The sequence below is a fragment of the Sturnus vulgaris genome, chromosome 8 (genome assembly GCF_052056855.1).
Source record: "Sturnus vulgaris isolate bStuVul1 chromosome 8, bStuVul1.hap1, whole genome shotgun sequence".
In the NCBI taxonomy this organism is placed as follows: domain Eukaryota; kingdom Metazoa; phylum Chordata; class Aves; order Passeriformes; family Sturnidae; genus Sturnus; species Sturnus vulgaris.
In genome coordinates, this window is record NC_142250.1 from 25,343,532 (window position 1) to 25,369,020 (window position 25,489).

The 25,489-nt window shown below is 49.6% G+C and overlaps 1 protein-coding gene across 2 annotated transcripts; it reads right to left on the reverse strand.

Moving 5' to 3' along the window:
- Nucleotides 1-18,885: 18,885 nt before the first annotated feature.
- TLX1 (T cell leukemia homeobox 1) lies at nt 18,886-25,171 on the reverse strand. 2 transcript variants are annotated; one of them, XM_014883762.2, is made up of 3 exons: nt 24,703-25,171; nt 22,867-23,068; nt 18,886-19,551 (listed from the first exon to the last, which is right to left on the reverse strand). In XM_014883762.2, the coding sequence occupies exons 1-3, from the start codon at nt 25,169-25,171 to the stop codon at nt 19,329-19,331; spliced, it is 894 nt and encodes a 297-aa protein (XP_014739248.1). In that variant the 3' UTR covers nt 18,886-19,328. The 2 variants fall into 2 exon arrangements, with proteins under 2 accessions (XP_014739248.1, XP_088024741.1); XM_088168615.1 differs by having other exon boundaries at nt 22,867-23,104.
- Between the last annotated feature and the right edge of the window lie 318 nt (nt 25,172-25,489).

Here is a 25,489-nt window from a genome sequence, read left to right on the forward strand (position 1 = left end):
TATTGACACAGGCACAAACTGGAGACTTCCAAATCCATCAGAGACTGGAGAAAAAATGGATGCAGCAGCAGTTGGGAAGGAGGGATGGGCTGCCCTGTCCCATTGCCTCTCCCCTCAGTGATGTCAAGCCTGTAGGCCTCTGCTGTCGGCAAGGTTCAAAGTGTCTCTGTCCTGCACCAGGTGCCTCCTTGGCAGGGCAGGGGGAGCCGCAGGACCCCCAATGCCGGCTGCCCACAATTACGGCGAATTAGCCGGGCTGTTAATTGCTCTGCCTTCCTGGGGTCTCATTTCGAGGCCACCGCCTCCCCACATCCTCACGACACACCCGAGGGCGTCCCAACGCCGCTTCGCCCGGGACGGAGGAGGAGGGATCCGGGATGAGGGTGTGAGGAGGGATCCGGGATGAGGGTGTGAGGGGATCCGGGATGAGGGTGTGAGGAGGGATCCGGGATGAGGGTGTGAGGGGGATCCGGGATGAGGGTGTGAGGGGATCCGGGATGCGGGTGTGAGGGGATCCGGGATGAGGGTGTGAGGGGATCCGGGATGAGGGTGTGAGGAGGGATCCGGGATAAGGGTGTGAGCGGGATCCGTTTCCCGCCGGAGCCGCGCTCCCGCCCGGCGCTCAAAGCTTAGGCGAGGGGGACCTCTGCAGGCGGCACCGCCACCCGGCCCCCAAAACACGGCTGCACCCCCGAGTGGCACTGAGCAGGGTGCTCTGCCTCCTGCCAAGCGGTTTTGATAAGTGTAAAAGCCCTTCTAAAAGTTAAAAGGTGAAAAGAGGAAGGGTTTCATAAGCAAAACCCTCCGTGGCGTACCCTTTTTTTGTGAGGTGAGCAGCCACTTCACATCCCACAGAGAAATCAAGTCATACTTTCCAAGGTTTGTGACATTACTCGTGTCACCATGTGAAGAAACATATTTTCCCCCGTATCAGGACCTGAGGAAGCAGGATGCTACTACAGCAATGCAGTCTGAAGGATGAAACCCATCCTCTGGTTTACGGTTATTTTGGAGAGGATTGCCACTTAAAACAAATGACATCAGTGCTACAGATCTCAGGGAGAGGATGGAAGGTGAAATCAGGCACAGGGTTAGACGTGATCTGGCACATCTCAGAAACAGTGAGGTGACACAAAAGCAAGCAGCTCTTCCTAGTCGATCCTATGCATGCCTCTGAGTCCCTGTCCTCTCAAATTTAAATGTCTTGTGGAATTTCAGCCAAAATGTGACTAGGGACATGACAAGTAAATTCAAATCCTGCTGCCGTCAGGAGCACTCCCTGCTATGTGCATACAGCTCCTTTATAGACAGGGTCACCTCCAGCAGAAACTCTTCTGCCTCCTGCTTCACCCCCAGAACTGAGAGGGCTGTAGAGTCCCTAGGTCACTGCCTGTCAACTGACAGGACTTCACACCTGGAAGGAGCCCTCCCTTGTATATGTCCTGTCCCAAACTTGCCAGCTGCTTGAGACAGTGTCCCCCCTTCACTGCTTATGGGATCCTCTGTGCCCTGCTCTGAGGCTGGCAGAGCTGACAGCACGAAGTACTACATATGTACTGGTGGACACTCCCCAGATTATTTTCTGCTCTCACTTCGATGGGCAGCAATCACCCTCCAGGTATTAGTCCTGCCTCTAGAGCACACAAATGAGTATTACAACCCTTTTTCTTCCCAAGAGTATTTTCAGAAAACTAATAATAATTTGAAGGAAAATATAATGCTTCACAGCAGGTTTTTTGTTTGTATTTGTTGTTCTTTTTTGTTTGTGTATTTACACCTGGAGAGGAGGGAGTATCACAAGTCACGTTCCTTTATGCTCATGCTGACAGCTCCCCCCGGTGTCCTGTGCTTGCACATCTTTTGCACAGATACCCTTATTCACGCCAGGGATGCTTGGCAGAGTGTTAGAGAAGACGGAGCCAGGCTCTTCTTGGGCTATTGGGAAAGCCAAAAGGCCAATAGACACCAGGAGTGACAGACAAGTTGCATCAAAGAAAACTGTGATTACTTATAAGAGAAAGAAACTTCCCACATGAAGGATAGTCAAATACTGGACCAGAGATCCAACTTTGAAGTCACTAACCATGTCAACATTCAAAAGTTTACTGAACTGAGAAACCTGCCCTAGCAGCAGTGAGCCCTGCTCCTCAGAGAGAGAGAGAGAGAGCTCGGTCAGAGACTTCCTGAGGTCACTTCCAACATGAATTATGTTATGATTCAATGATGAAGCAAAAAAAATGCTCGCTGCTACTCCTGAATCCCCCTCATCCATCAGTGCTTTCCTGCACACCAAAATGAACTGGAGCAGTGGAACAACTTCCAAGTCCATCAGCACAAGTACCAACATAAAGCCAATGTCACACAGCCTGTAATTAGCTTCTATTTCTCGTTTCATAAAAAGCTATTCTTTTATGATCTGCTAATGTTTTTCCAATTAGTCCAATTTATTTTTCACCTAATTCAACCACAGCCCTTAACTGTTTGATACTAATAGCTTTAATTTCTCTCCCTTGTCTCTTTTTTTGCCCTATAGGAGGAATCAGCCAAAATACCCATGGGCAAGGTTGCAAAGCAATTTCTGCCCTCATTCTTTGTGCCCTATCCAGCCCAGGGTGCAGAAACCACTGCCAAGGGGCACTCTGCCATATTAGATCCACGAACACTTCAAGGGAAAGCAAAATAATAGTTAGCACTGCGAGATGTAAAGACATAGATAAGATCACGCCAAAGAGAGAAGAAATAATAATCAATTAATATCTTGGTTCTGCCACCAGGACCTCCTATTTCATTTAACTGATGCCTGGGTGAGACATTTAAGGCTGGGCTCTGAAGCACCTCACTTTGGAGTGGTGACAAGTCTCCCACTCAAAACCTTTTTGCAATGGCTTTGGTGGTAAGAAAGTTGAAGGAGTGGTAAGGACTGCAGGGGAAACTTCCAAGCCCTTCTACCCTTTTCTGCTGTATTGCAGCCTTGATTTTGGTACCTTCTCTAGGTTTCCCTTTACAGCAGGGAGGATGAAAATTATATTCCAAAACATGGCTGGAAAGAAAAGGTTTAGACAGGAAATTTTGGAGGGGGAAACAGAGCAGGTATTCCACTACCTGTAAATGTGGATGGAGGCTGCGTGCACAGCACAGGCTGAGTTTTGCTCCTCTCTCAGTTGGCATGGCCAAAGCAAGGCACAAGAGCTCAGCAATACTTCCTGAAAGGCGCTCAGTGTCCTGGCAGAGGCTGCTTGTGAGGCCCTCTTGGTGTCCTTGGCTGGCCCTGAGAGCCCCCAGGACTTGGTCAGAAGGAGCCCTGCTCAGGCACAGCAGCGATGTGAGCTCTGTGCCCCTCGCAGCCCCTCGGGTGCTCACTCTGCCAGGACAGGACCAGGGGCTTTCCACAAAGTTTCCTAATGGTGTGGGTCTGGCACATGCTGGGCACAGGAGTCCATTCACAAGCTCTGGCAAATGCTTACCTAGATCTTCAATTTTTTCCAGGCCTTGGCTCTCAACCAAGGCAGGAATCTCCCTTCAAACGAATAGTGCTAAAAAAAAAAAAATTAAAAATCCATTTCTTAGCCAGTGATACTGAAGATGGTGGAATTCATATAATATTCTTCTACATATCTCATATTCTTCTCTGCAAAGCTCTAAAAAACCAAAACCCTGATGATCTGATTTTTATGAAGTACTCCACTACAACTGTTAATTGTTTTCCCATTAGTCCTTGCTTTTGAAAGTAAAGCTGGATTCTTTTGGAATAGCTCTGAAAATCCATCACGGTCAAGAGGGCTTGCTAGCAGCAGGAAGGTGCAGAGAAATAGATGACAAGTATGTGCTAACTTTTCAGATTATTGGAAAATGTCCCAGTGAAGTTATTTTGTCCCTGCTGCAGACACAGGCTCTGAATATTACTTGTCCTTGCCTGGCAGCAAGAGAGAACAGCAGCAACATCTGTTGGCAACAGAGGGGATGCAGCCATGAGGGATGGATACTCACTGTCCCAGGGACCTTCTCCTTTTGTTTTCTTAACATAAGCCTAAAATTATCCAGTTCTAATTGATGGGAGGAACTGAGAGTTTTGAAAACCTGTGTCTTAATAAGAAAGTCTATTCTCCTTTTTCTTAGAGTTAATAAGCTGCTGCCCTAACCAAGGCAGGTGGAGAAAGGTTTCTGTGAGTAAGAGAGACAAAAATGTCTGTCAAAAGAGGATTAGTTGGAGCAGAGCCTGCCTCCGAGCAAGACAGAGGGTGAGGCGACCTTGCAAAGCCTGTCTGGGCTATTTTCTCGAGCTCTGGGAAGAAGACTGTAAAGGCAGCAGTGACACAGGAGAGCTGCATTCAGAGTGGAAATTAATTTTGCTGTAATGCTTGCTGCTGCTTACACAGCAATGAACAACGGCTGTTCTAGCCTTGAAATCCTAAAATCCCCCAGCTGTCCCCAACTCTAGGGAGCATGAGCAAGTCAAATGGAGGCTTTTCCATACCAGGAGGGCCCTTGCTCTGTAGCCTACTGGGAAGTGTAGTTCAGTGCCTGCATGGCCATTTCAGAGCAGCCTTTGCTCCCTCTGCTTAGCAGAGCCTGAGGTTTGAGAGCCAGGAAATTCGTGGGGCAAGGTTGGGATGGCTCCTTGGATTCATTTGCTCCTTACTTCAGTTGACCATACCTCTCCAGAGTGTGGGATCATGAGATATTCCCTCTTTTCTAGGATGTCTGAGGGGAAGAGCTGCAGGATGTCCTTTCTGGGATGCTGCTCTGCAACCCAACAGACAAGGACAATCTTGGCGGTGAGAGGCTTGCCAAATCCCACCCCCAGCAGAAATAATGGTGGGCACAAGGAAACAGGAGACATGGCTGGAAATAAGGCATGTGGACAAGAATTGTCTTGAATAGTGTCCAGGGCTGCCATGGGACAGGACCACCCTGGGCTTGTGCTTGCCTACACCACTGAGTCAGGGCCAGAGTCATGACGTTTGCTCAGCCTTCCCCAGGGAAAGGCTCACACTGACACATCATGGAAACAAAAGTGAGAACAGTGCTTTAAGAACCACAGACTAGGCTAGTGAGGGGCAGGGCAAGCAGGGGGAATTTGGGGTTCAAATGTTGCAGAAAAACTCAAAAACTGCAAGATAAGAGGAGGGAAAGAAGGACTTGGCCAACCACCCAGAGATGCTAGATGTGACCAGGTATGTAACCCTGGCTAAGCCAGCAAACCTCCAGCATCTGGCAGAAAAAAAAAAAAAAGGGTTTGCACACTCTCGAATCTGGGGCATATCTTGAAAAACATGAGACTGGATGGGTTTGGGGGTGTTTCATCCAAAATGGAGAATTTGAACTTTCTGCATTTCTTCCCTTGAAGAAAGAATTTTTTTTATTTCCACCGAAGTTTTCTTTCTTTCAGTAATGAGATGTGAATTCCGTCCAGACTGCACCTCCCCATTTTCCTCCTCAAAATAATAACAGCCTCATTTGCTAAAGGCACTATAAGGATATTAAGTGAAAATGAATTAAGTTTAATTCAATTGTTATTTTAGGAGCTTTGCCTCGTCAGGGTTTTGCAAATCTTCATTCTTCCACTTGCTGGAGACCAGCTTTAACACGCCCCTGCTGAGATGTTGCTGCAAGCCACGAACCCATCACGCTGGGAGTTTTACTTAATGCTTAGGGTTGGATTTTATTTTGCTTAAATGTCAGAGTCTGTCTGCCATGCTGCTGGGGTAGAGGGAAGAACCAGAGACTGGTTAGCTCAAGTCCATCATATGCAGCTTAGAAATAAAATTAATTGTCTGGCTAGTGATTTCTCAGGCAAAACCCCAGCACTTCTTTGTATAGAAAGCACCACATGACTTCGGCCCTGCTTCAGAGAGGCTTCAGCTGCTCATTGCTTTGGGTCTGATCTGCATCTTCTCCACCTGTTGCAGTACCCTTTGGATAACCAGCACATGAGGGTGGAAGCTGCCAGGATGAGAAGAGCTGGGGAAGGATTAGTCTGCATTTGCAGAGCACTCATTTCACCTGTTCTTCCCTCTTTGGATTGGTTTTAAATACAATGTAAAAGCCCCGAACTGCCCTGGTTAGGAATCCCTCCCTCATCCCCAGTAAGGCATCAGCTCCACCCAAGGCAGGGAGAAGCTTTGAAAAGGTGGAAAAAAGGAGAGAAGGCAGTGACAGAGGGACCTGAACTATCCTAGGACTGATGACTGGGCTTTGCTATGTGGGCAGGCAGGCTGCTGAGTGCCTGTAACCATCTGGGCATTTGGAGAAAATTCACAGCCCGGCACAGGACTGAGGCATGAGGGAGAATGTGACCCTGAAGGGTGAGAAGGAGAGGGCCTCACACTTCCCCAAAGCCCCGCAAAAGGACATTTCAGAGGAGCTGTCAGCTCCTGTACCTTGTACAGTGGAGCTGTAAGATCCAGCACACCCCTCCTCCCTCTCATCTCTGGTTTCTATAGCAGAGGGGCAGAAGGGAGGACAAGACCCCAAAGATAAATGCCCACACAGAGTGCTGGGACAGCTCAGTGTCAGCAGCAGCACACAGAAGGAGGGAGCACTCAGAGCAGGGCTCTCCCAGCCCCTAACCTTGCTGAGAGCCAGCACCCAGGATTTATGGAAGAAAAGCTTGGAAGTGACCTCTGATCCACTGCAGCACCAAGCGTGGACTCAGATGGCATTACAGCTTGATGTACAGCCAGCGGGTCTGCCGGGCAGTCTCCTGTGAGCGATGGCTTGTGATATTTCTGGAGTTTATACCTAGCTCTCCAGCTCGATGGGCTTTCTGGGTATGATTTGTGCCGTGTGTAGCTCTATAAATATTGAGCTCAGAGAATTATATATGGCGACAGCCCTACAGCACTCCTGGTGATATATCCCTGCGTTTGTGGTTGTAGGCGAATAATTTTAGTTTGAGTGGTGTGGCAATGAGAACAAGGAGGAAGTAAAATAAAAGGGTAATTCGAGTCCAAGTGAAAGGCAGGGAGCATGCGTGAGGCTTCAAAGCCTCTCCCACCAATCACTCAGGGAATTGACAGCCAGGATAATTTCCCAAATTAGTTACCTTATCCCTGAGTGCTGCTGTCTGCAAAATTAAGATAACTCACCACTTTGCTGAAAGGGTGTGCTATAGCAGGGCAAGGGAGGAGCAGGGGACAAGGCTGGCACTCCAAGGATAGGGTCAGACCTTCCCTGCTGGGGCATTCCTCAGGTTAGAGCATGGGGAGCCTTGGCTGTTACCACCAGACTCATCACTCAATTCCCTGGAAAGCTGCAGCAGAGCTGTCCTGGGAAGTCCTCATGACAAGCAGCTTGCAGGCCATCATGTAATGTGGAGCCTTTTTCTGCTGCAAATCTGGGTATTACTTGACTGATTTGGGATTGCTGCTGTCCAAGTGTTGCTTCCCCACCTGTATATCCCACAGCATTCCCTCTCTCTGGCCAGGAGATGGGCAAAGGGGGCTCAGATCTCTGTAGCCACTTATCCCATTCAGGCAGATACCATCACGACCTCATATCCCTTAATGGAATATGGAAATGGCCAAATCCCCAACTCCAGAAAAAGAAAATTGAGGCCAGGTTTCACGCCATGTCCTATTTGCTGTGATGCTTCAAGATGTTCAGGTGCTTGTGTCCATGCCAGGCTGGCCATGCAGGTGGGTTCTCTAAACCAGGCTGTCAGGTTCAGAAAACCCATCTCAAACCAGCAAAGTTAATAATTTGCTCCTTGGTATCAGAGCTTCCATGGGAAGGGCCCATCCCTCAGCCCCACATTTCCCTGCTGCAGGTGACAGGGAATGCCTGGGTGACTGAGCTGTGTGTCCCTAGATGGGAAGACTGAAGAATTAATCTTTAATTGTGAAATAGGTAAGTGAACAACCACCTGAGGAATGGGATTACAAGGGAGGGGAAAGGACCCTGTCTGCTAACACACACTTCTACAGCAACCAGTCTGCAGCCACGTGTCCTGGGGTGCCCATACCAGTACAAATGCCTTAATGAACCCATTATACTTGCATTTCCATCACTGTGCTGTTGCAGAGCTGGACTACCCATGGTTCCCAAAAATTCAGTTTGCTAGTCCAGTGTCAGTGAATAACCCCAGCAACAGACTAATTCAAAGGAGCTGAGTCTCATCCTCCCCTGGGAAACCCAGCTGTCCAGCTCCCTCATAACCCCCTAAGGACAAAGACATGGTCCTGTCAGAGCATTGGATGAGCAAGCAACAGGCCAGGAGAAGGAGAGATCATTTACAAGGAGCTGGAGTGGTTTGCTCTCATTTTGTAAAGAGATGAAAGGTCAACAGAAGGCAATAACCCTTCTTGGTGGCTTTATATCAGGACATACTGCAGATGTTTGCAACCACAGCTGTTGCAGACACAAAGGATGTGAAAATTGATCTTATTTCTTCCTCCAGAAAAGATTTAAGATACATAGTAACAAAACCTATTTCCATTGAAAGCTTTTGCTTTAACCTTGAAAAGACACAAAAAGCTCAATGAGTTCATGATTTGACACAAAGCAATTTGGGGTTAAAATTGCAACTTATAACATGCTATATGCCTTGTAGGGCTGGTATTTTTGGGTAGCTTGTCCATTACAGGGCCCCTTTAGCCAAATATTGATATCCCTCTAGGAGATTTGCTATGAGTCAAGAAGGAGGAGTCTGAAGCACAAACTAAGGGTCAAACATGTTGTGCCTGGAGATCAGTAGGTCAGATGAATAGTTAGAATGATCTGTTGTGGCCACAAAACATATTAATCACTCACCCACATGAGTCACTGGAACATTTCATATTCCTTCTGCTGTTTCTGGACGACTTCCCCACCTGGGCAGACCCAGCAAAGCCTCCAAGCCATGTGGTTCTGGAAGGTGAGACCTTCACACCAAAGCCAGTGCCCTAGCACAGATAAAGAACCCAGACTTTCTTGATTGTAGCCCTGAACATTTCTTTGCAATGTTGCTGCCTGCTTTGGTGGAGTCACTCGATCCTCCTGCAGGAGTAAAGTTCCCTGAGCTTCTTTTGCAGACACGTGAGGGGTCTCCCATGAGCTGCAGCAGCCAGCAGAGCACCAGAGAGACACTGGCCCTTGCACCAGTATCCTGTGGAGGAGGTTGTCCTGCTGCTGCTGTTGGAGCCAGCTCAGTTCCATGATCCCATGGCCTGGTGTGGGATGTGGCTAGGCAAGGCCAGCCTTCAGACAGCACCATCTCACCCATCCTCCTGGCTCCCCACTTGGTAGTGCCCATCTCCTCCTTTGTATCAGCCAGAGGAGCTGATCTTCCCTCATAAAGACCATCTCTTTAGCTTGTTTTGTGCCATGAACAGCCTGATTCTTTAACTGCTGAGCCCTCTCTCTGGCACCTCTCATTGTCTGTACTGGTATTTTTCTCCAGGAAATAAGGCTGGCTGCTGCTGAGCTGCCACTGTCCCCCTTCATCCTCCAGCTGCACAGATAATTCATGTGAGACTTCATTTTACCTTACCTGAAGCAGCCAAATACACCTGTGAGGAGAAATTAGCTGCCCCAGTGGCACAGCTCAGTTACTTAGGAGATTCCCAGTCCCTCCAGGACAAGAAATAAATGAGGCAGCTCACTCAGCAAGTGTCTTCCCTAAGGAGCATGGCTCAGTGCTCTGCTCCCCAGCAACCCCACTAGAAGTGATGACTGTGCCAAGCAGGGTTCATCAGGGCTTTGTCCCACAGTGTTAATGCTTTCTCCTCACTGCAGGAAACAAGGCACTACAGCAGGTTGGCTGTGCATTCGCCTTCCCTCTTTCCCACCAAACTCAGGCTGTTTCTGACTCTCCACAGCTTTTCTGTTTTGTACATTAGCGAGCAGTCTCAGCATCACCCCAAATATCTGGCCCAGCCATGGCTGGGGTAGGGGGTGGAAATGGAGTCTGGCTCCCTGCATGCTCACCTAGCCCCAAAAACAGCCCTTTTCTCCCCAGCACTGGCAGGTCTCCTTTGGATAAAGAGAGAAGGGTCACCTGTGAGGACCCATCCAGGGTATCTGCCACTCAAGTGTTGACCAGTGTGGAACCCACCTTCAGATCCCCTTCCCAGTCTGCAGGGCCTGCTGTCAGCTCTCTTCTGCCCCAGGAAAATCCCGTTTGGGGCAGGGCCATGAGGAAAACACAGGTAGGGAGGACAGAGGTCAGCCTGACCTTGAGAAAGACCAAGAGAGTGGCCAAGACTGGACCAGAGTGGACAAAACCTATTGGGCAAAGAAGAGGAAGTTCACAGACCATTCAGAGAATGTTTATCCCAAATTTCAACATATCTTTTTAGATCATTTTGGCCTCTGCCCTCTGGGCACCATTTCACTAGTAAATGCTCTGTGGAATAAATGCCAAGTGATGGTGAAATACAAATAATCCCTTCTCATAGAGAATTGCTTTTCTGGTGAATACGGGGCTATAAATGCAGCTTTAAAAAGAAATAACTTGTTAAACTGACACACACAGACACACAGGCAGACCCCATTAGAGAGAGTCATTTGATGCAAGCTAGGAAAAAGTGCCTCTAAATCACATAATTATTTTAAGAGACAAAGACATTTGCTTAAACTGGTTCAAATCACCTTTGGGGAGGGAGGAGAGAAGGTTCGTGTCTGTGCCATTAAGTGCTTTGATTTCCTGCAGCTCACCCCAGACTCTTGTTTTAATAGCATTAAACATATGAATACGTGATAATAAAATACAGGTGGTTTCCTTGAGCTTTATTGACTTTGTTTGTCACAAAGACAAAAAACATTGCTTCCTTATTTATCTGCTTGACTGTTTCATGGGTTTATATTTTTTCTTTTGATGAATGCAAGCAGCCTCTTGGCTGTCCTAGGGAGTTGTTGCAGCCACCTGTTTTGATCAAAGCTCATCCCTCTGCTTAAAAATCCCAGCTGCTTATCCTCAGTATTTACTGCACTTCATGAGCCAGCAGCCAGGAGAGGGATGGAGCCAGAGCCCTTTCTCCGTGCCTTGCTGGAGCTCAGAGAGTCAAGGGCCTCAGCTTTATATTCTTGGTGTGGTCCTGCACACATCACACACCCCATCCTGGCACTGCCCAGTGCACTCAAACATCCTGTAATTTACCCAGCACATGAAACATCGGCACACGGGGTATCCTATGGAAAGTCGCTTCTCAATCCCGGTGTTGAATTCTGAATAGAGGGGAGTCCATCCCTTGAGTTTCTCAGGGCTGGCTTTTTTCAAGAAAAAAACATGTAGCTGTGGTGCTCAGGGACATGGTTTAGTGGTGGACCTAGCACTGTTAACGCTTGGATTCCATGATCGGAGAGGTCTTTTCCAACCTAAATTATTCTGTGTCCCCTTCAGGGGCAGGCTGTGTTTCCAAGGACGCTCTCGGTGCTGGGCTTGGCAACCCTTCATCCTGAGCACCCAATGCTCCCAGTCTGAACCACTCTCTGGTTTGCCTGGGGCTCGGCTGCCCGTGGTCAGCCCTGCCCTGTGCCTTGTGCCCGGTGCTGGCGGGACGAGCCGAGCGCTCGCCAGGCGCTCCCTGACCCCTAGATGGAGCTCGGTGCTCGCCGATCGCTCCCGGGCGGCCCCGGGGCGGGCAGGGATGTCCCCGGCAGCGTCCCCCGCATGGCACAGGGCCGAGGAGAGGGGCAGGGTGTCCATCCCAGTCCGGCTTGCCTAACTCCCCAGGGGTGCTGACCCTGGCCTGAGAGGTTTTCACCGGGACAGTGTTTCGCGTCCTGCTGCTCTGGCCAGCTCTGTGGGCACCAGGGTCACCTGTGAAGGGGCATTTTGGGAGAACACCCATAGCTTTGGCCCCTATGTGTGTCAGAGCACTTGTGGTAAGGGTTATCTTGCCCTAGACCCTATCCTATGGGGGAAACCAGACAGCCAAGCATCCCTCTCCATCTGCTGCAGAGAGGTTTGAGGTTCTCTGGCTCCCATCTAGGAAACACCCATAGGGCCTTAAAATAATGGCAAGTTAAGGGAGGTTTCTGAGACTGAAGGGAGGGACAGGACACAAGGAAGGAAAAAAGGACCGTGGAGTGAGTTCCACACAAGGCAGTATCTCCAGAAGTGCCAAGCAATATTCACCCGGTCCCCCCAACCCATCTCTTGTGAGAGGGAGTCTCCACTCCTCTTATCCCACCAGAGCCAGTTTGGGCAAAGCCGTCAGCAACAGTCGGGGTTTTGTCCAGTAAGGGGAGTGAGGCTGGAGTTACCTCCTGCAATCCCACTTGTTGGCAGGGAAGGGAGAGAAACCGGCTCCTGAGACTCGGGAGATGTTTAGCAACAGGACACAGTTCCTCACTCCTCACTTCTTTTGGCAGTGTCTGTGGCCACAAGGAAATCCTTTAGGAAATCCTTTCCTCTGGATGATATTACAGATGTGTTTCTGCCTGTCTCCACCCTTTCCCTGCCATGGCTGTGGTGTTTCCCCAGGGACTGGCATACACGTGCACCCTGGGGTCCCAGCAGGGGATCTGCATTCCCTTACCTGACTGCTACAAGTCTGCCTGTGGTGTGTGAGATGGTTCTGCTCAGATCCTCAGATTTTCAAAGTCTGGAGGGAGTGTGCATGGGAACAGTGGTGAGTGCACCAACAGATGTCTGGTGCCTTGCTCCACAGAGACCATACTCTGCTGTACATCCCACCTCCTGCCTCTGGATATGGTGGTATAAACCACAGCAAGGGCAGGTTTCAGACCTGTCATAACAACTGATAGGGTTACAGCATTTGTTTTGACTCCATCCCAAAGTGAAAGCCAGATCTTATCAAGCATTTCTGTAAGAAAGTGTGTGAGTGGGAAATGCCCCTGCCACAGCTCCCTCCCTTGCCCCTGTGAGTGGCTATGTCGGTGGCAGGGTGCCTGGGACACATCCCTCTGTGGCTGCAGGTGTCCCTCCAAAGGCGGTGGAACATGGCCAACAGTGCTGTAAATGCATATAAAACTTCCTGGACCTTAATCCTGGAAGGAAGTGATCTGGATACAGCTCAGCAGTTACCACCACCATGCTCCACAACATCCATGGGATGCCACAGGACTGCCATTTCAGCAGCAGTCCCTTGGTGTTACATGTCCAGACCCTGCAAGACTCTCCACTGCATGCCACTAGTGCAGGGCCAGGCAAGCTGGGTATAGCCCCTGCTTGAGAACAGCCCTGTCCAAGCCAGGCTCCCACTGGACCAGGACCCCAAGGTGCCCCTCACTGCTCACCCTCAAACCCCACTGGTCTGCAGACTTGGTGCCTTTTCTCTGCAGTTCTCAAAAGAGCGTCCTTGTGGTACATCATGGCTCCCCAGGACCGGCTGGTTTTTATCCTTTCCTCCCCCAGCCCGACCTCAGAGGACAGCCCCACTTCTTCCCCAGGCTCTCCTGTGAAAACAGCCAGATCAGTTGGGAGAGGGATAGTGCACTGAGGCCTGGCCACAACTCAGTGCCCTTGTGATCACTTCCTTACCATGACCTGAGCAGACTCCATCCCCACCTGTACCTCTTTCTTCCCCTTTCACACCTTACACGGGGACTTCTGGGTCAAGCCCTGCCTTTCTGCACATTTATGTCCAACACACCTGATAGCCCAGGCTCAATCTAACCCCCACTGAGCACCAGCATCAAAACTAGACACATTCTAGATAAATACCTAGAAAGGAGGAGTCTGGTGAGCCCTGACATGTGCCTAAAACCTCACAACAGCAGGTAAAAATTGCTAAACATAGCGACTTTCCAAAATTTTCCTCTGGCTGAGACCGGGAAGACCCTGGGAAACAAAGCTTTTCTCCATGTTTTCATCTATCCCCAACTAAGTACAGCTTCCTAACTGTAGTTTAAAAAAGTATATATTGATTGATATTTTTTAATCACTGCTTTGTTATTTTTAGACAGTTGCAGCCTAGTAAAGACAGACAGTTAACCGCAGTGCTCAGACCAGCGGGTTCACATTCTTTGCAGGCAATGAGAGAACGAGTTTTCTCAAGCTTTGCTCCCTCCTGCTTGAAAACCAGAGCATGGGCTCCTCACTTCTGCTCATTTTATTTTTTTCTCGAAAGCAGAAAGGCAAAGAACAGCCGAGGTGAGGGTAAGTACTGAAATTCCAGCCCCAGGGAAGTGCAGGGCAGGGGATTCCAGCCTCTCTGCAGCAGAGGATTGCACACCTTCAGCACACAGAGGTTTGGCTGGGGCTGGTGTGTGACCTGGACTTACAGAGCTGAAAGCTGCTGAGGCCAGCACTGCGCTTAACACAGCTAGCTGCAACAACAGCAACAAAAAAGCAAACCCAAACAAAAACAGAAGGAAGCCAAAAATTATTTTCTACACTTAGAAAAATCAAGATTATTCTGGTGCTGTCAGAAAAAAAACCAAACAAACAAAAACTAACACAACTCCTTAAATACAGTTTTAGGTGTGAGTTGAATAAATGTATAGAATTAATTTTAAACTACCAGTAACAAAGAGTTTCCGATTAGTGGAAAGGAATATCTATCGTAATCTTGGATAAGTGCTGACCCATCAAACAAATTTCCTACTGTAACAGAGGCAATAACAATAATTTAAGGAACATCAAAATTACATCTAGCTGCACAAACAAAAGATCTGTAAAAAACAATCTGGCGTGACTCCAACAAAAGTTTATTCTGATAATCTATAGCTTTGTGTGCTTTTTTCTTCCCTTAATATTTGTTTTTAAAAACCTACTTTTTTTTCCCCGAATTTAAGAGCACCTAATTTAGAAAATTTTCAGCCAGGATAATTTGATAATGTTATTTCACGTTTTTTAAACAAGTGGTCATCAAAGCTGACCGCTGCACAAAGAAATCAGTGTCATTCAGTCAGTCTGCTTCTCGCAAGGGGAAAAAAAAGGTTGATTCAAAAAGTTCCAGCTGTCCCAGAACCCCAGAGAGGAATGGCTTTTTACTATAACCCAAACAGTTTTTAGCAAAGCCATTTTCAGTTTTGTCAGGGAATTGGTTTGGGTTTTTCATCCCATCTAGCCCTGTGTGTGTGAGCTGGCCTTGGCTGCCAGGAGGGGCTGCCTCCGCAGGGATGGGCTCCTGCTGCCGCCGTGCTGAGGCAGCAGCCCCGGCTTTAAGCTTTTTTTTTTTTAGTGTCTTGGTTAATCAGGAGCACATTCAAAAACACCAATCAACAGTCTTAGTGAGGTAATGAAAATGATCCCACATTTGGGTGTTTGTGGGGTCAGTGCCTCCTTTCATTATCAATTATACAAACCATATTAGAGGACAAGTAGGCTCACCTCAGTTTTTCTCCAGCAAATGCTACATACAGGTAACTCTCACTGATGCTGCTGCTGCTGCAGCAGAAATAACTTTAAATATATAACAAATGCCCCGCAGATGGGGCAATGCAGCCCAAGAAAAAGGTACCCATGCAGAACTGGGTGTGCATGTACTGCAGGGATCCAGTGGGCTGGCCCCTGCAGAGCACAATACAGCTCTGCTCAAGGTGGAAGGCTCCAGCAAAGACCCATCAGCCTTTTCCTGGGCCATCCCTCAGCAGAGATAAACCAACTGATCCTTGTTTGGATGACTCATGTGCTCATCTAATTGGCTAAATGGGGGCCAGACCTCTGTTTCCCTTCTGCCCTCGTAGCTTGCTGAGCTGGGACCAAACCCAGACAACCACAGCCCCTCCCATAGGGCTTCGTCTCCTCCAGCTCCACACAGATGTTTAATACTCCAGTTGCTCATGCAAAGACAGTGTTTTCCCCCCCTCCAGATTTCACCTTCAAAAGCTCAGCACATCCAACCCAAAGGAATGATGGCTCTTGATCCCTGGCAGTGCTGTTGGTGAGAGAGATGAGCACAGTCACAGTGCTGTCCCCTTCCATGTCCTGTGCCTGCAGCTCCAGGCATCACACAAGCTTTTCCCTTCCAGACCAAACTCACTCTACTTTGCTCTGCATTTCCTAGATACAGACAAACAGTAGAAAAACATTTCTCCGACTCCCATTTCGTATTTGGGATTTGCTTTATTTTGAGAGCGAAGGAACGGGGAAATGACTTTCAAGGCATCTTAATGCAATTTTACTCCTGCTCCCAAATAAGTATAATACAAAAAATTAAATCAGCCTTCAATGTGATATGGATGGCCCCAGGATACAGCTGAGGTGATGTCAGTCTACAAAACATAACATTATGTGTCATTGTTTCATGTCATTACTTATTGATTTAATTCCGTCATATTTCAGACAACTTTTATTGTCTAGGTACAAATCATCATATTAATAACTGGAAGCGCATATGCAGATATCAAAAACACCTTCTGCCACTAAACCAATTTTTAAAATGAATCCAAGAGAAATATTTTAAGAGAAAACCCCTCCAGAAGCAATTTTTCTAGGGACAAGAAAAACCAGGAAACTGTTTTTCTGGTTCTAATGTAACATATAGTCTCATTTCATATTGAGATTCCTTTCTTATTTTTGGTCTTTTTTTTTTTACAGGAAAGATTGATGAGAAAAAGGGAAAGTCACCAGTTTTGAAAACAAGATATAGTTAAATTTTCTATCTAAACATATTCCCTCGAATGCACATTATAATGTGTTCAACTTCACTGGGGAACATTTTGGATTATGAATTGAATAAAGTGGATATTATAAAATCGTTGTCCTAGAATTAAATTTTACAATTGATGTGTCATAATAATAAAATAATAATAAAATAAAAAACAGTTTTAATATCAACAGTGAGTCCTATTATTATTATTATTATTATTGTTATTATTATTTTATGACTGTTGCTTTTTCCTATGCAGAAACCCTGAAAACAAAAATATACACTGCAACAAACTGTAAACTGTAAAGATTTGTACACAGCAATGTCTCCTGAAGGAGTTTAACTTTGTAGACAAAGTTGGGTGCGTCTTAAATAATAAGCTTAACCAGAATAAAAAAATCTGACTGAAGTATGAAACAGAATTCAAACAAAAGACTTCCCTGAAATCTATGTTGGAAAAAATACAAATTGTTTTATTTTAGTATCATCTCTTAAAGATATTTCCAAAATGCTTGTTCTCCGAGTTTCATATTTTCCTGTGTTTTATCAATTTTTTCTTTTTCTGGCTTCTTTTCTTTCCCTTGCTGCAGATGTTTGTCTGTGTTCTCGTACACATTGGACTGCAGAATGGGAAAATCCTGCAGCACCATAAATTCCTAGCCCAGTCATACAATAGCAGATTTTGGATGAGGCGGGCTATTCATGTGCTCCCTTGAACTCCCCAACAACGCTGCACCCAGAGGAGCCTCCCGGAGCACTGTCACCCACCAGGCATGAAAAGTCTGGGGTATTTTGTTGCAGATGTCCCCCAGGCAGCCTGGACCCCAGGGCCATGTCAGGGGGTCCCTGCACTGCTCGTGGTTGCCTGCGCTTCTCAGTCTATGTTCCAACACCCTTTACTCAGTAATTCCCAGTGCTGGAAGGAAACACCAGCCACAGGGCTGGGAGTCTCTCCCAAGGAAGCTGATGTGAGTTTTCCCACCGGTTCGATTTTCCTCTGAGAAGGGTTTGCCAAGCTGGAGACAAATCCTGCAGCAAGGCTCAGTACGAATGGAAAACATTGTCCCCAGAATAATCTCCTGCAAGATTGTCTCTAAAATGTACTTTTGCATGTTTCTTCATATTCAAATTCCCTTTTCCGTATTCAGTTTCAGACACAAATATCTGTAGATCTGCCTCAGCCCAGGTGAGACCTCATTCCAAGGTCTTCTTCAAGAAATTATTCCACATGAGTTTAAGGCTGAGTCCCTGCCACCCCCAGCAAGCCCCCCAGAAAGGCTTCAATTAAAGCAAGCGCTAAATGCACTGCTGGGTTGAAGCCTGAAAATGTTTATAGGACAAGGGATTAAAACACAGCATATTACAGCTGGAGCTTCCAAAGCCAAGTGGACCTGAGCAAAGTCAAATGGAAATGCTAACTCTATTTTCATTTAAAAAAAAATAGCACAGTCTTCAGCAGTAGTTGTGATATGCTGTCTCCTCTTGGGGAACTAATAGACAGGGAACAGCAAGGCTTTAAATGATTTATTCAGTACCCTGGAGATTTTTTTATTTTCTTTTTCATTTCCACATAAATTACACAAGCACTTTATAAAATGAATACACATAAAACACCTTGTAAGTGCATAACTTAAAAAAAAAGAAAACAAAAAAAAGCAAACAAACGAATGCTTTTTAAAATCTCACTGAAAATAGGTTTTCTGGTTGCTTGTTTGTACTAGCTGCTTAAATTGGCAGCGTTGTTTTAGATTATAAGTAACTGAAAAATATATACTGTTTATATATATATATCTATATATTCCTGGCATTTGCTAGAAGTGCTTTGTTTAATTGTGTCTCATTCTCTTGGTACAATTAAAAGAACACAAAGTTAAACAGCTGAGAATGAAATCAGATTTTTGCTGTCAGGAACTGCCTTCTAACATGAAACTGATAAAATAAAACATTGGACAACATTTTGCAAATTATATGGAAATATTCCACGGAAAGAAACTGCATTACCCCCACAAACTGCCACCCAAGTCTTCTCGTTATTAAAATACTCGCTGATGGGCACAGAGTCCGTGGCAGCCAGGGACTGTTTGGGCTCTTCATACAATTGAGATATCATATTTACCGTCCTCAGGAGTCTGTCAGATCCTTCTCTTGTTCCCCCCTCACAAGAAAAAATTAATGAAAAAGGGGAGGAGAGACAGCGAGGTGAAATCTGAAGGGTTCCCATCTGGCACAAGCAGAAATTGCTGCTGTTTCCTCCATTTGTTGCATCCCCGAACGTCTCCGGTGCGGACAACCCAGGAAGGCTCACAGCAGAGACGTGCTTCCCAGGGAGCCTCCTCCTTTTCTTTCAAGCCATCAGTTCAGAACATACATATACATATATATATATATAGGAATATATATATATATATATATGGATATATAAAAGTGTACATAGACTTTGCACTGCAGCCAGTAGAATCCTAAGGAAGTTTTCCTCTGCCCCAGCTGGATGAACACCGACGGCTGTGTCTGTCAGGGCTGCGCTTTTGTCTGGTAGTACGTCAGCAAGTTCAGGGTCGACACTGGAGACTTTCAAGAGAACAAAGGGGTTGGGGGGAGGTGAGACAGCATTGCTGGTCCAGCAACTCCATAGCTGGGGAGAGTTTTTGGGGTGGCTTTCCTTTCTTTGTTCCTTGTGGAGGGTTTTCCCAGCTGGATATATAGGATGGATGTGGCCAGAGGATCAGGGGGTTCCAGACCTTCTCAGGGAGAAACAGAGTTGCTACATGTCCCACCAAGGATGCCTCGTGTCCCCCTGGGGACAGCCCCGCCAGCAGAAGGTGTAGGTGCCACCAGTGGGTGCCAGACTTATTCACAAGCAGAGGCGACAGTGGTGACACTGGTGATCTTGGTGGAGTCATCAGACCAAGGCTGGAGATTCTGGAGGGCGAAGAGAGACGAGTTGTGGACGCAGATGGGGTCGGCTTGGATGGGCTGGTTGATGGTTTTTTGGAAGGCTTCTTGCTGCAACTGCATGAGGATGCGGTTTGCTTGCTGCCGCTCAGCCTCCCGCTCCTCTGCTGTCTGCCTCCTAGGAGAGAGGGAGCCTTTAGGGTAAGCAAAGGGAGGGTATCTCCAGAGAGATTAAGTTGTGCTGGGTGCTCATTATGTGGGAGGGCGGGGGTAGGAAAAGAGGGTGCCTTGCCATGGCATGGTCCCACATCCCCTACACAAACGGCCAGTAAATCCCATAAACTGGGGACTGGGTCTATCTGTCTTACTGGCCTCAGCAAAAATTGCTCTGATCAAAGAGAGCTGGGAGCAGCCCACAGTTCTGGATTACTCTGCCCACAGAAAAAAAGAAACAGAGACAAAATACCCAAAGTGTCACACAACAGCATTGCAAAAGGTGCCATCCCCTGAAAATGTGCTCTGATCTGACAGCAAGAGCCAAGCACGCAAAGTCCCAGGAAGAAGCATGGAGCAGGATGGGGTGAGACAGTGACTGGCAGTGCCACACAGCTGGGAGATGGGCAGTATCACCCTGCACATCCCCTTCCAGCATCCAGGTTTGCCATCTTGTCTGCCACACTGCGGCGACCAGCTGTGTGAGCTTGGATGAAGGCAAAAACATTCCCATGGCAGGCAGCAAAATTTCAGCTAAACACTAGAAACACATTTTTTAGCAGGAAGAAAAATCAAAGCACAGAATATACTATCTGGAAAGGGTGGATGACAATGTTCTTCAGAGCAGTTTGGACGTGTCTGCCTGGTATGGCACCAGCAGAGGTGATCCCCAAGGAGACGATGTTAGGGGGTCAGAAGGGGTTAGGGGGTCATTCCAGTTGTGGTTGGGTCCCGGCTCTGGGAGTCTGGGAGCAGAGAATGGGATGAGTAGAAATAGCCTGAATCCTTTATAGCCAGAACAGAAACCCCGCTCCTGCTTGCTTGGATGGCAGGTCAGCCTAAAGTCTGCAGCTTGCACTCACCTCTACTTCATCTGGCACTTCTACTGATGTTGCTGGGAAAACCTGGGAGCAACCCACAATGCTGGTCCCAGGATGATTCCCAAAGCATCCTCTCCCTCCCTCACATCCCCAGGCTCAGCTGACATCCTCTCAGCAGTTTCAGTGGACCAGTAACACAGGAAATGGCAGCTTTTTAATTTAGCAACTCAGAAGGATGTGAGGTGTCTCATCCTCTTTGGCCATGGGAATTGGAAGTGGCATCTCTGATCTCCACAGTGACATCTCACAGCACAGGGCAGAGAGTCCGTGGCTCCCAATGGGGAAGCAGGCTGGGGCTTGGATGCTAGCAAGAAGCCCCTGGGCACCCAAGCCTCCAGACGTGTGGCCAGTGTTCCCTCCTGGGACCTGGTAGTTCAGGGCTCAGTCCCTGCTCTAATCACTGTGTCAACATCTCACGTCAGACATCTTGGGAAGAATGGGCTCAGAGCTGCACCAGACAGGGGAGCAGCTCAGTCTCTTGCCTCAATGAATATTTAATGACTCCCTGCACAATACTCCAGGAGGAGGGAGGGAGCCCCAAGTCCAGGGTGACCAGGAATACCACAGCTGTGAGCACCTTGCTCCTAAATGTCTCCCTGCTGCAAGCAGCTGCTCTAGTCATGGATTCACATTGGAACAGGATTGCCTGGAAAGAGCTGTGTCTAAAGCAAGAGCCCAAATCTGAAGAGGGGTTCACACAGCCACCTCACTCCAGCAGAGACAACCAGGCAAGGGGCAGGGGCAAGACTCTTCCCCGAGTCTGCATTCAAGCAGTTAAATTGTTCAGAGGGCTTATAGCAACTCTCTTTTCTTGAATACTTCCCACTGCCTCATTCAGGCCTGCAGCAGCTCCTTCCAGCTCTCAGTGCTCCAGGAACCACTCAGAGCTCACTGCCCAGTGCAGGGCCTGAGGCAGCAAGCTGGGTGTGCTATCAGCCAGGGGCACCCACATCTCCATTGCAACACCCAGCAGGCACATACAGACAGAACTTACATGCCTGTGTCCCTCTGGCTCAGGCCAGAGATTCTCCCATGTCTAATATTACAGCTGAGGTCTGGCTGCAGCCTTTCCCTAAGGCAGAAGCAGGATTTTGTTTCTCTTTACCCAGCTATTTTTTGTAAAACACGTGAATAGGTTTGTATCCTCTGCACCTCTGCCAAAAGAGGCTGAATTTAGCCAACAGACGCAAAGGGTATTGACAGATGGATTTGCCTCACTTCCTTAGGAAACCTGGTTAGAAGACACAGTTGACCCCGTTTTGCAGGCCACAGCAGGACTGTTCCTCCTCCAGGATTCTCTTTCTGGCCAACAGAGATCACTCCAGCTAGAGACTTCCTAACATTTGGGGAATTGCACTACCATGGATTTTCTGGGGAAGAACTCACTGTGGTAGAAGATTCACACAACCCCTTGGTTTAAAGTTCCTTAACCCACATTTCTTACCCAACCCCAGCATACTCAGGCAATCGCTGTCCTACTAACCCTGGGGAAGATTTTGGGGAAGCCCTTTCCCCCATTTTGAAGAAGCTGCCTGCCCTCCGGCACTCAGTGCTCAGCACCCAGCAGCTCAGGACCCACCTTCTCTGCTCTCTGAGGGAGCTCCCCCTTGCCCATCACTTTCCGTCCCCGCAGGAGGCTTGTCCCCAGCCCAGGGCAGGGGTCGTTCTCAGGGCTGGGGTGCTTCCCTCGGGAACATCCCGAGACGTGCAGCTTGGGAGGGGCTGGGTCACTGCAATGGAGCCCTGGAGGCTCCGTGTGAGCCCAGCCTTCTCTTCCTCTCCGGCTCTACCGGCACGCCCGACAGCAGAACAAAAAGAAAGCGTTTGGGCGAGGAGGCGCCGCGAAGCCCGCGGGGACCAAAATCTCCGCGCTGAGCAGAGCGCGGTACTCGGACAGCCCCGGGCCGGGGGCTCCCACACGCTACTGCCGCGGACAGAGGCGCGGGAGCCTCCGCACCCTCTGGTGACACTGACACACGCGTGTACACACACACATTCACCCCCGTGGCACACCCACACACGTTTTTGCACGCAGGTCCGGTGTGCACACACCGTGTAATACACGGCCCGCATCACGCCACACTCGGGGGGCTGCGTTTTGCTCTCACAGCCCCGTGCACGCTGACACGCACACACACACTGCAGGAACACAACACGGGCACGCGTGGCCCTCACACTGACCGTACATTACACCCGCGTGTCCTGCTTGCACACACTTCCGCAGGTGTGCACACACCACATGCACACACACACACACCGCTGTGCATGCACACGCACGGGCACATTCACACACACACGGGGCTTGCACACCTCTGCGCCGCCATCAATGCTCCTGCAGAGCTGCTGGCAGCGAAGTCTGTCCCCCCCGGACTGCCCCACCGGGACCCCCGGCCCCTCACCTCCACTTGGTGCGCCGGTTCTGGAACCAGGTCTTCACTTGGGCGTCCGTCATCTTGAGAGCCTTGGCCAGGGCAGCGCGCTCGGCCGAGGCCAGGTATTTCTGCCGATGGAAGCGCTTCTCCAGCTCGCAAATCTGCAGGCGGGTGAAGGAGGTGCGCGGCTTCTTCTTCTTGGGGGGCGTGCGGTTCTGGTAGGGGTGACCTATACGGCGTGTTACAGTGAAGGGTGAGAGGGCCACTGGGGGGGACACGGGAGGAGGGGGGATGAGAGGCAAAGAAGCAAGCAGCGACACATCAGCAGAGGGGCTCTGGCTCCCGGCCGCTGGGCTGGGGACCACCCCCCACCGCTCCAAAGCCGCGGCTTCCCCGCCGACACCCACGTACGAGCTGCAGAAACTCGGCGGCTGCCCCGCGTACCGGGAAGGCCCTGCGGCCTTCCTTGGGTGCTGCGGGCACCCGCCGGGCACCACTCGGCTCCGGCGGAGGGGAAGGTGGCCGCTCGCCCGGCCAAGTGTCTACCGGGGAACAGGGGGACAGCAGCGACAGCCGGTCCTGGCGCCGGGCCGGGGCTCCGCGCTCAGTGCCAAGCGGGCTCGGGATAATTTCGTTTAGGCACGGCGGTAACCCCATGGGCCCCGGCCCCAGTGCCTCGTACACGGGAAGTAAAGTCCCGGACTGGAAACCGGAGTTGGGATTTGTTGTTTTGTGCGATTGCTCCTTTTTTATTTTGTTTTAAATATATATGGTTTTGTTTGCGTTGTTTTGTTGGGTTTTTTTTTCCAACCCCACAAAAATAATTAGTGAAAAGTCACATTTTGTCTAAGCCAGGAAGGAATTGAGTTAAATCCAGTCAGGTGCTTGCCAGGGGAACAGCCCGTTCGTCCACCCGCGGCCGTGCCAGAACCCAGCGCCATCGGGTCAAAATTAAACGGGAACTTTCAAAAATTTGGCCTCGGTTTCCTCCCTCGGGAAGAGGCGCTGATATTTCCCTGCTGTAATTTCGTTCCTTTTGTTTGTTTGTTTGCGTCTTTTTTATTTATTTCTTTTCGTTCATCACGTTTTTGCTTTGTTAGTGCCGAAAGACAAGTCCATCTCCACCTGGAAACGGTGGCGAGGCCAGGAAGCGGGTCTAGCCCGAGCCTCACTCTGCTCGGGTCTGCAAAAAGTCCCTTTTGGTGGGGAAAAAGGCTGAGTCGAAACCTGCAGCCGGGGAAAGCCAGTCCGGTCAAGGAAAGCAACGGGACGGCCTTCCCGAGCAGGCCAGGGCCGGGACCGCCTGTCTGCCTTCCCGCCGGCCGGGCCGTGCTTCCCAAATAACTCTGGGTTTTGAAGGAACCTTTCCACTGGTGTTGGCTCGGGCGGCAGGGATTGGGCAGCCGTACCCGAGGCTCGCGGGAGGTCGTGTGAGTTTTCCTCCTTGCCCGCCTTTTCCGACCCGTATCGGGAGGAAAAGATAAAAAAAAAAAATGTAAAAAACCTACACCAAACTAATATGTAAATAAATTAAAAGTAATTAAAACAATAACAAAAGAAAACCATCCCACATATACAAACAATCAAACCAAACAAAATATCAAAACAAACAAACAAAAGGAAACACAACTCATTTAGGGGGACTGAGTACGCCTCATTTCCCACCCCGTCTTGCTCCTGGCCTCCTCCTGGACCAACTTCCCAGGACCATCCCGGCTGCTTTCTCCACCTGGCCGGAGAGATCCGTGGCTGGATCCTGCGTGCCCCTGTGGGCAGCGGCTGCCGCGCCGAGGCCGGGCAGCGGGGGAGGAAGCGGGGCAGCGGGAGCAGAGAGAGAAGGGGGGTCCCGGTGGCGCAACTCACCTGTGAACCTGTCTTTTGTGTACCGCCTGTTGCTCTCCATCCAGGGGAAGGTGAGTCCGGTGAGACTGTTCATGCCGTTCACTGCCGGCACGGCGGCGGAGAGGGGCTGGTGGACGCCGCCGGCCACGGGGCGATGGGCCGGGACGCGGATCACCCCGCCGGCCGAGCTCAAGGTGTTGCCGTTCATGCTCACCGCCATGTTCACGTTGTAGGAGCCGGGCAGGCCGCCCATGCTGCAGGAGGTGCCGGTGTAGGCGCCGGCCGCGCCGCCGCTCGCCCCGTAGCCACCCGTGACCGTGTTATAGGCGCTGCCCACGATGCAGCCCAGCCCGTAGTCCGCCGAGTCCTGCAGCCGCGGGTGCGACACCATGCAGCTGCCCGGCTCCGACGTGTTGAGGATCTGGTCGATGCCGAAGCTGATGGGCTCGGCTTGCCCTTGGTGCAGGTGGTGAGCCCCGAGGTGCTCCATGCCGCCGCTCGGGCACCGGGGCCGGACCTCCACCCCGGGCAGGGCGGCACAGCCCCGCACCGCCCCGAAACCGGCAACGGGGCCGCACACAGCCGGGGCACGCCGGCTACGCGCTCAGTCCCATAGCACGACGGCAAAGCACCCCAAGAAACGCCAGCGGAGCCACACAAGGCCGGGACACGGCAGCCACACGCTCAGCACGAAGACACACCAGCACAGCCATGCGCAGCCCAGGTACAAGAGTGAAACACCCGCGCAGCCCGGGACGCTACAGCCGTGCCCAGAGCGGCACAGGACACAGACACTGGAGACACAACA

Bases quoted from the DNA above. Each gene is read 5' to 3' on its own strand.
- TLX1 (XM_088168615.1), bottom strand. From the start codon at position 25,171: ATGGAGCACCTCGGGGCTCACCACCTGCACCAAGGGCAAGCCGAGCCC. The intron at 23,105-24,702 runs GTGAGTTGCGCC...TGTCCCCCCCAG, and splicing joins CACAAAAGACAGGTTCACAG to TGGCCCTCTCACCCTTCACT. The intron at 19,552-22,866 runs GTGAGGGGCCGG...CCTCTCTCCTAG, and splicing joins AACCGGCGCACCAAGTGGAG to GAGGCAGACAGCAGAGGAGC.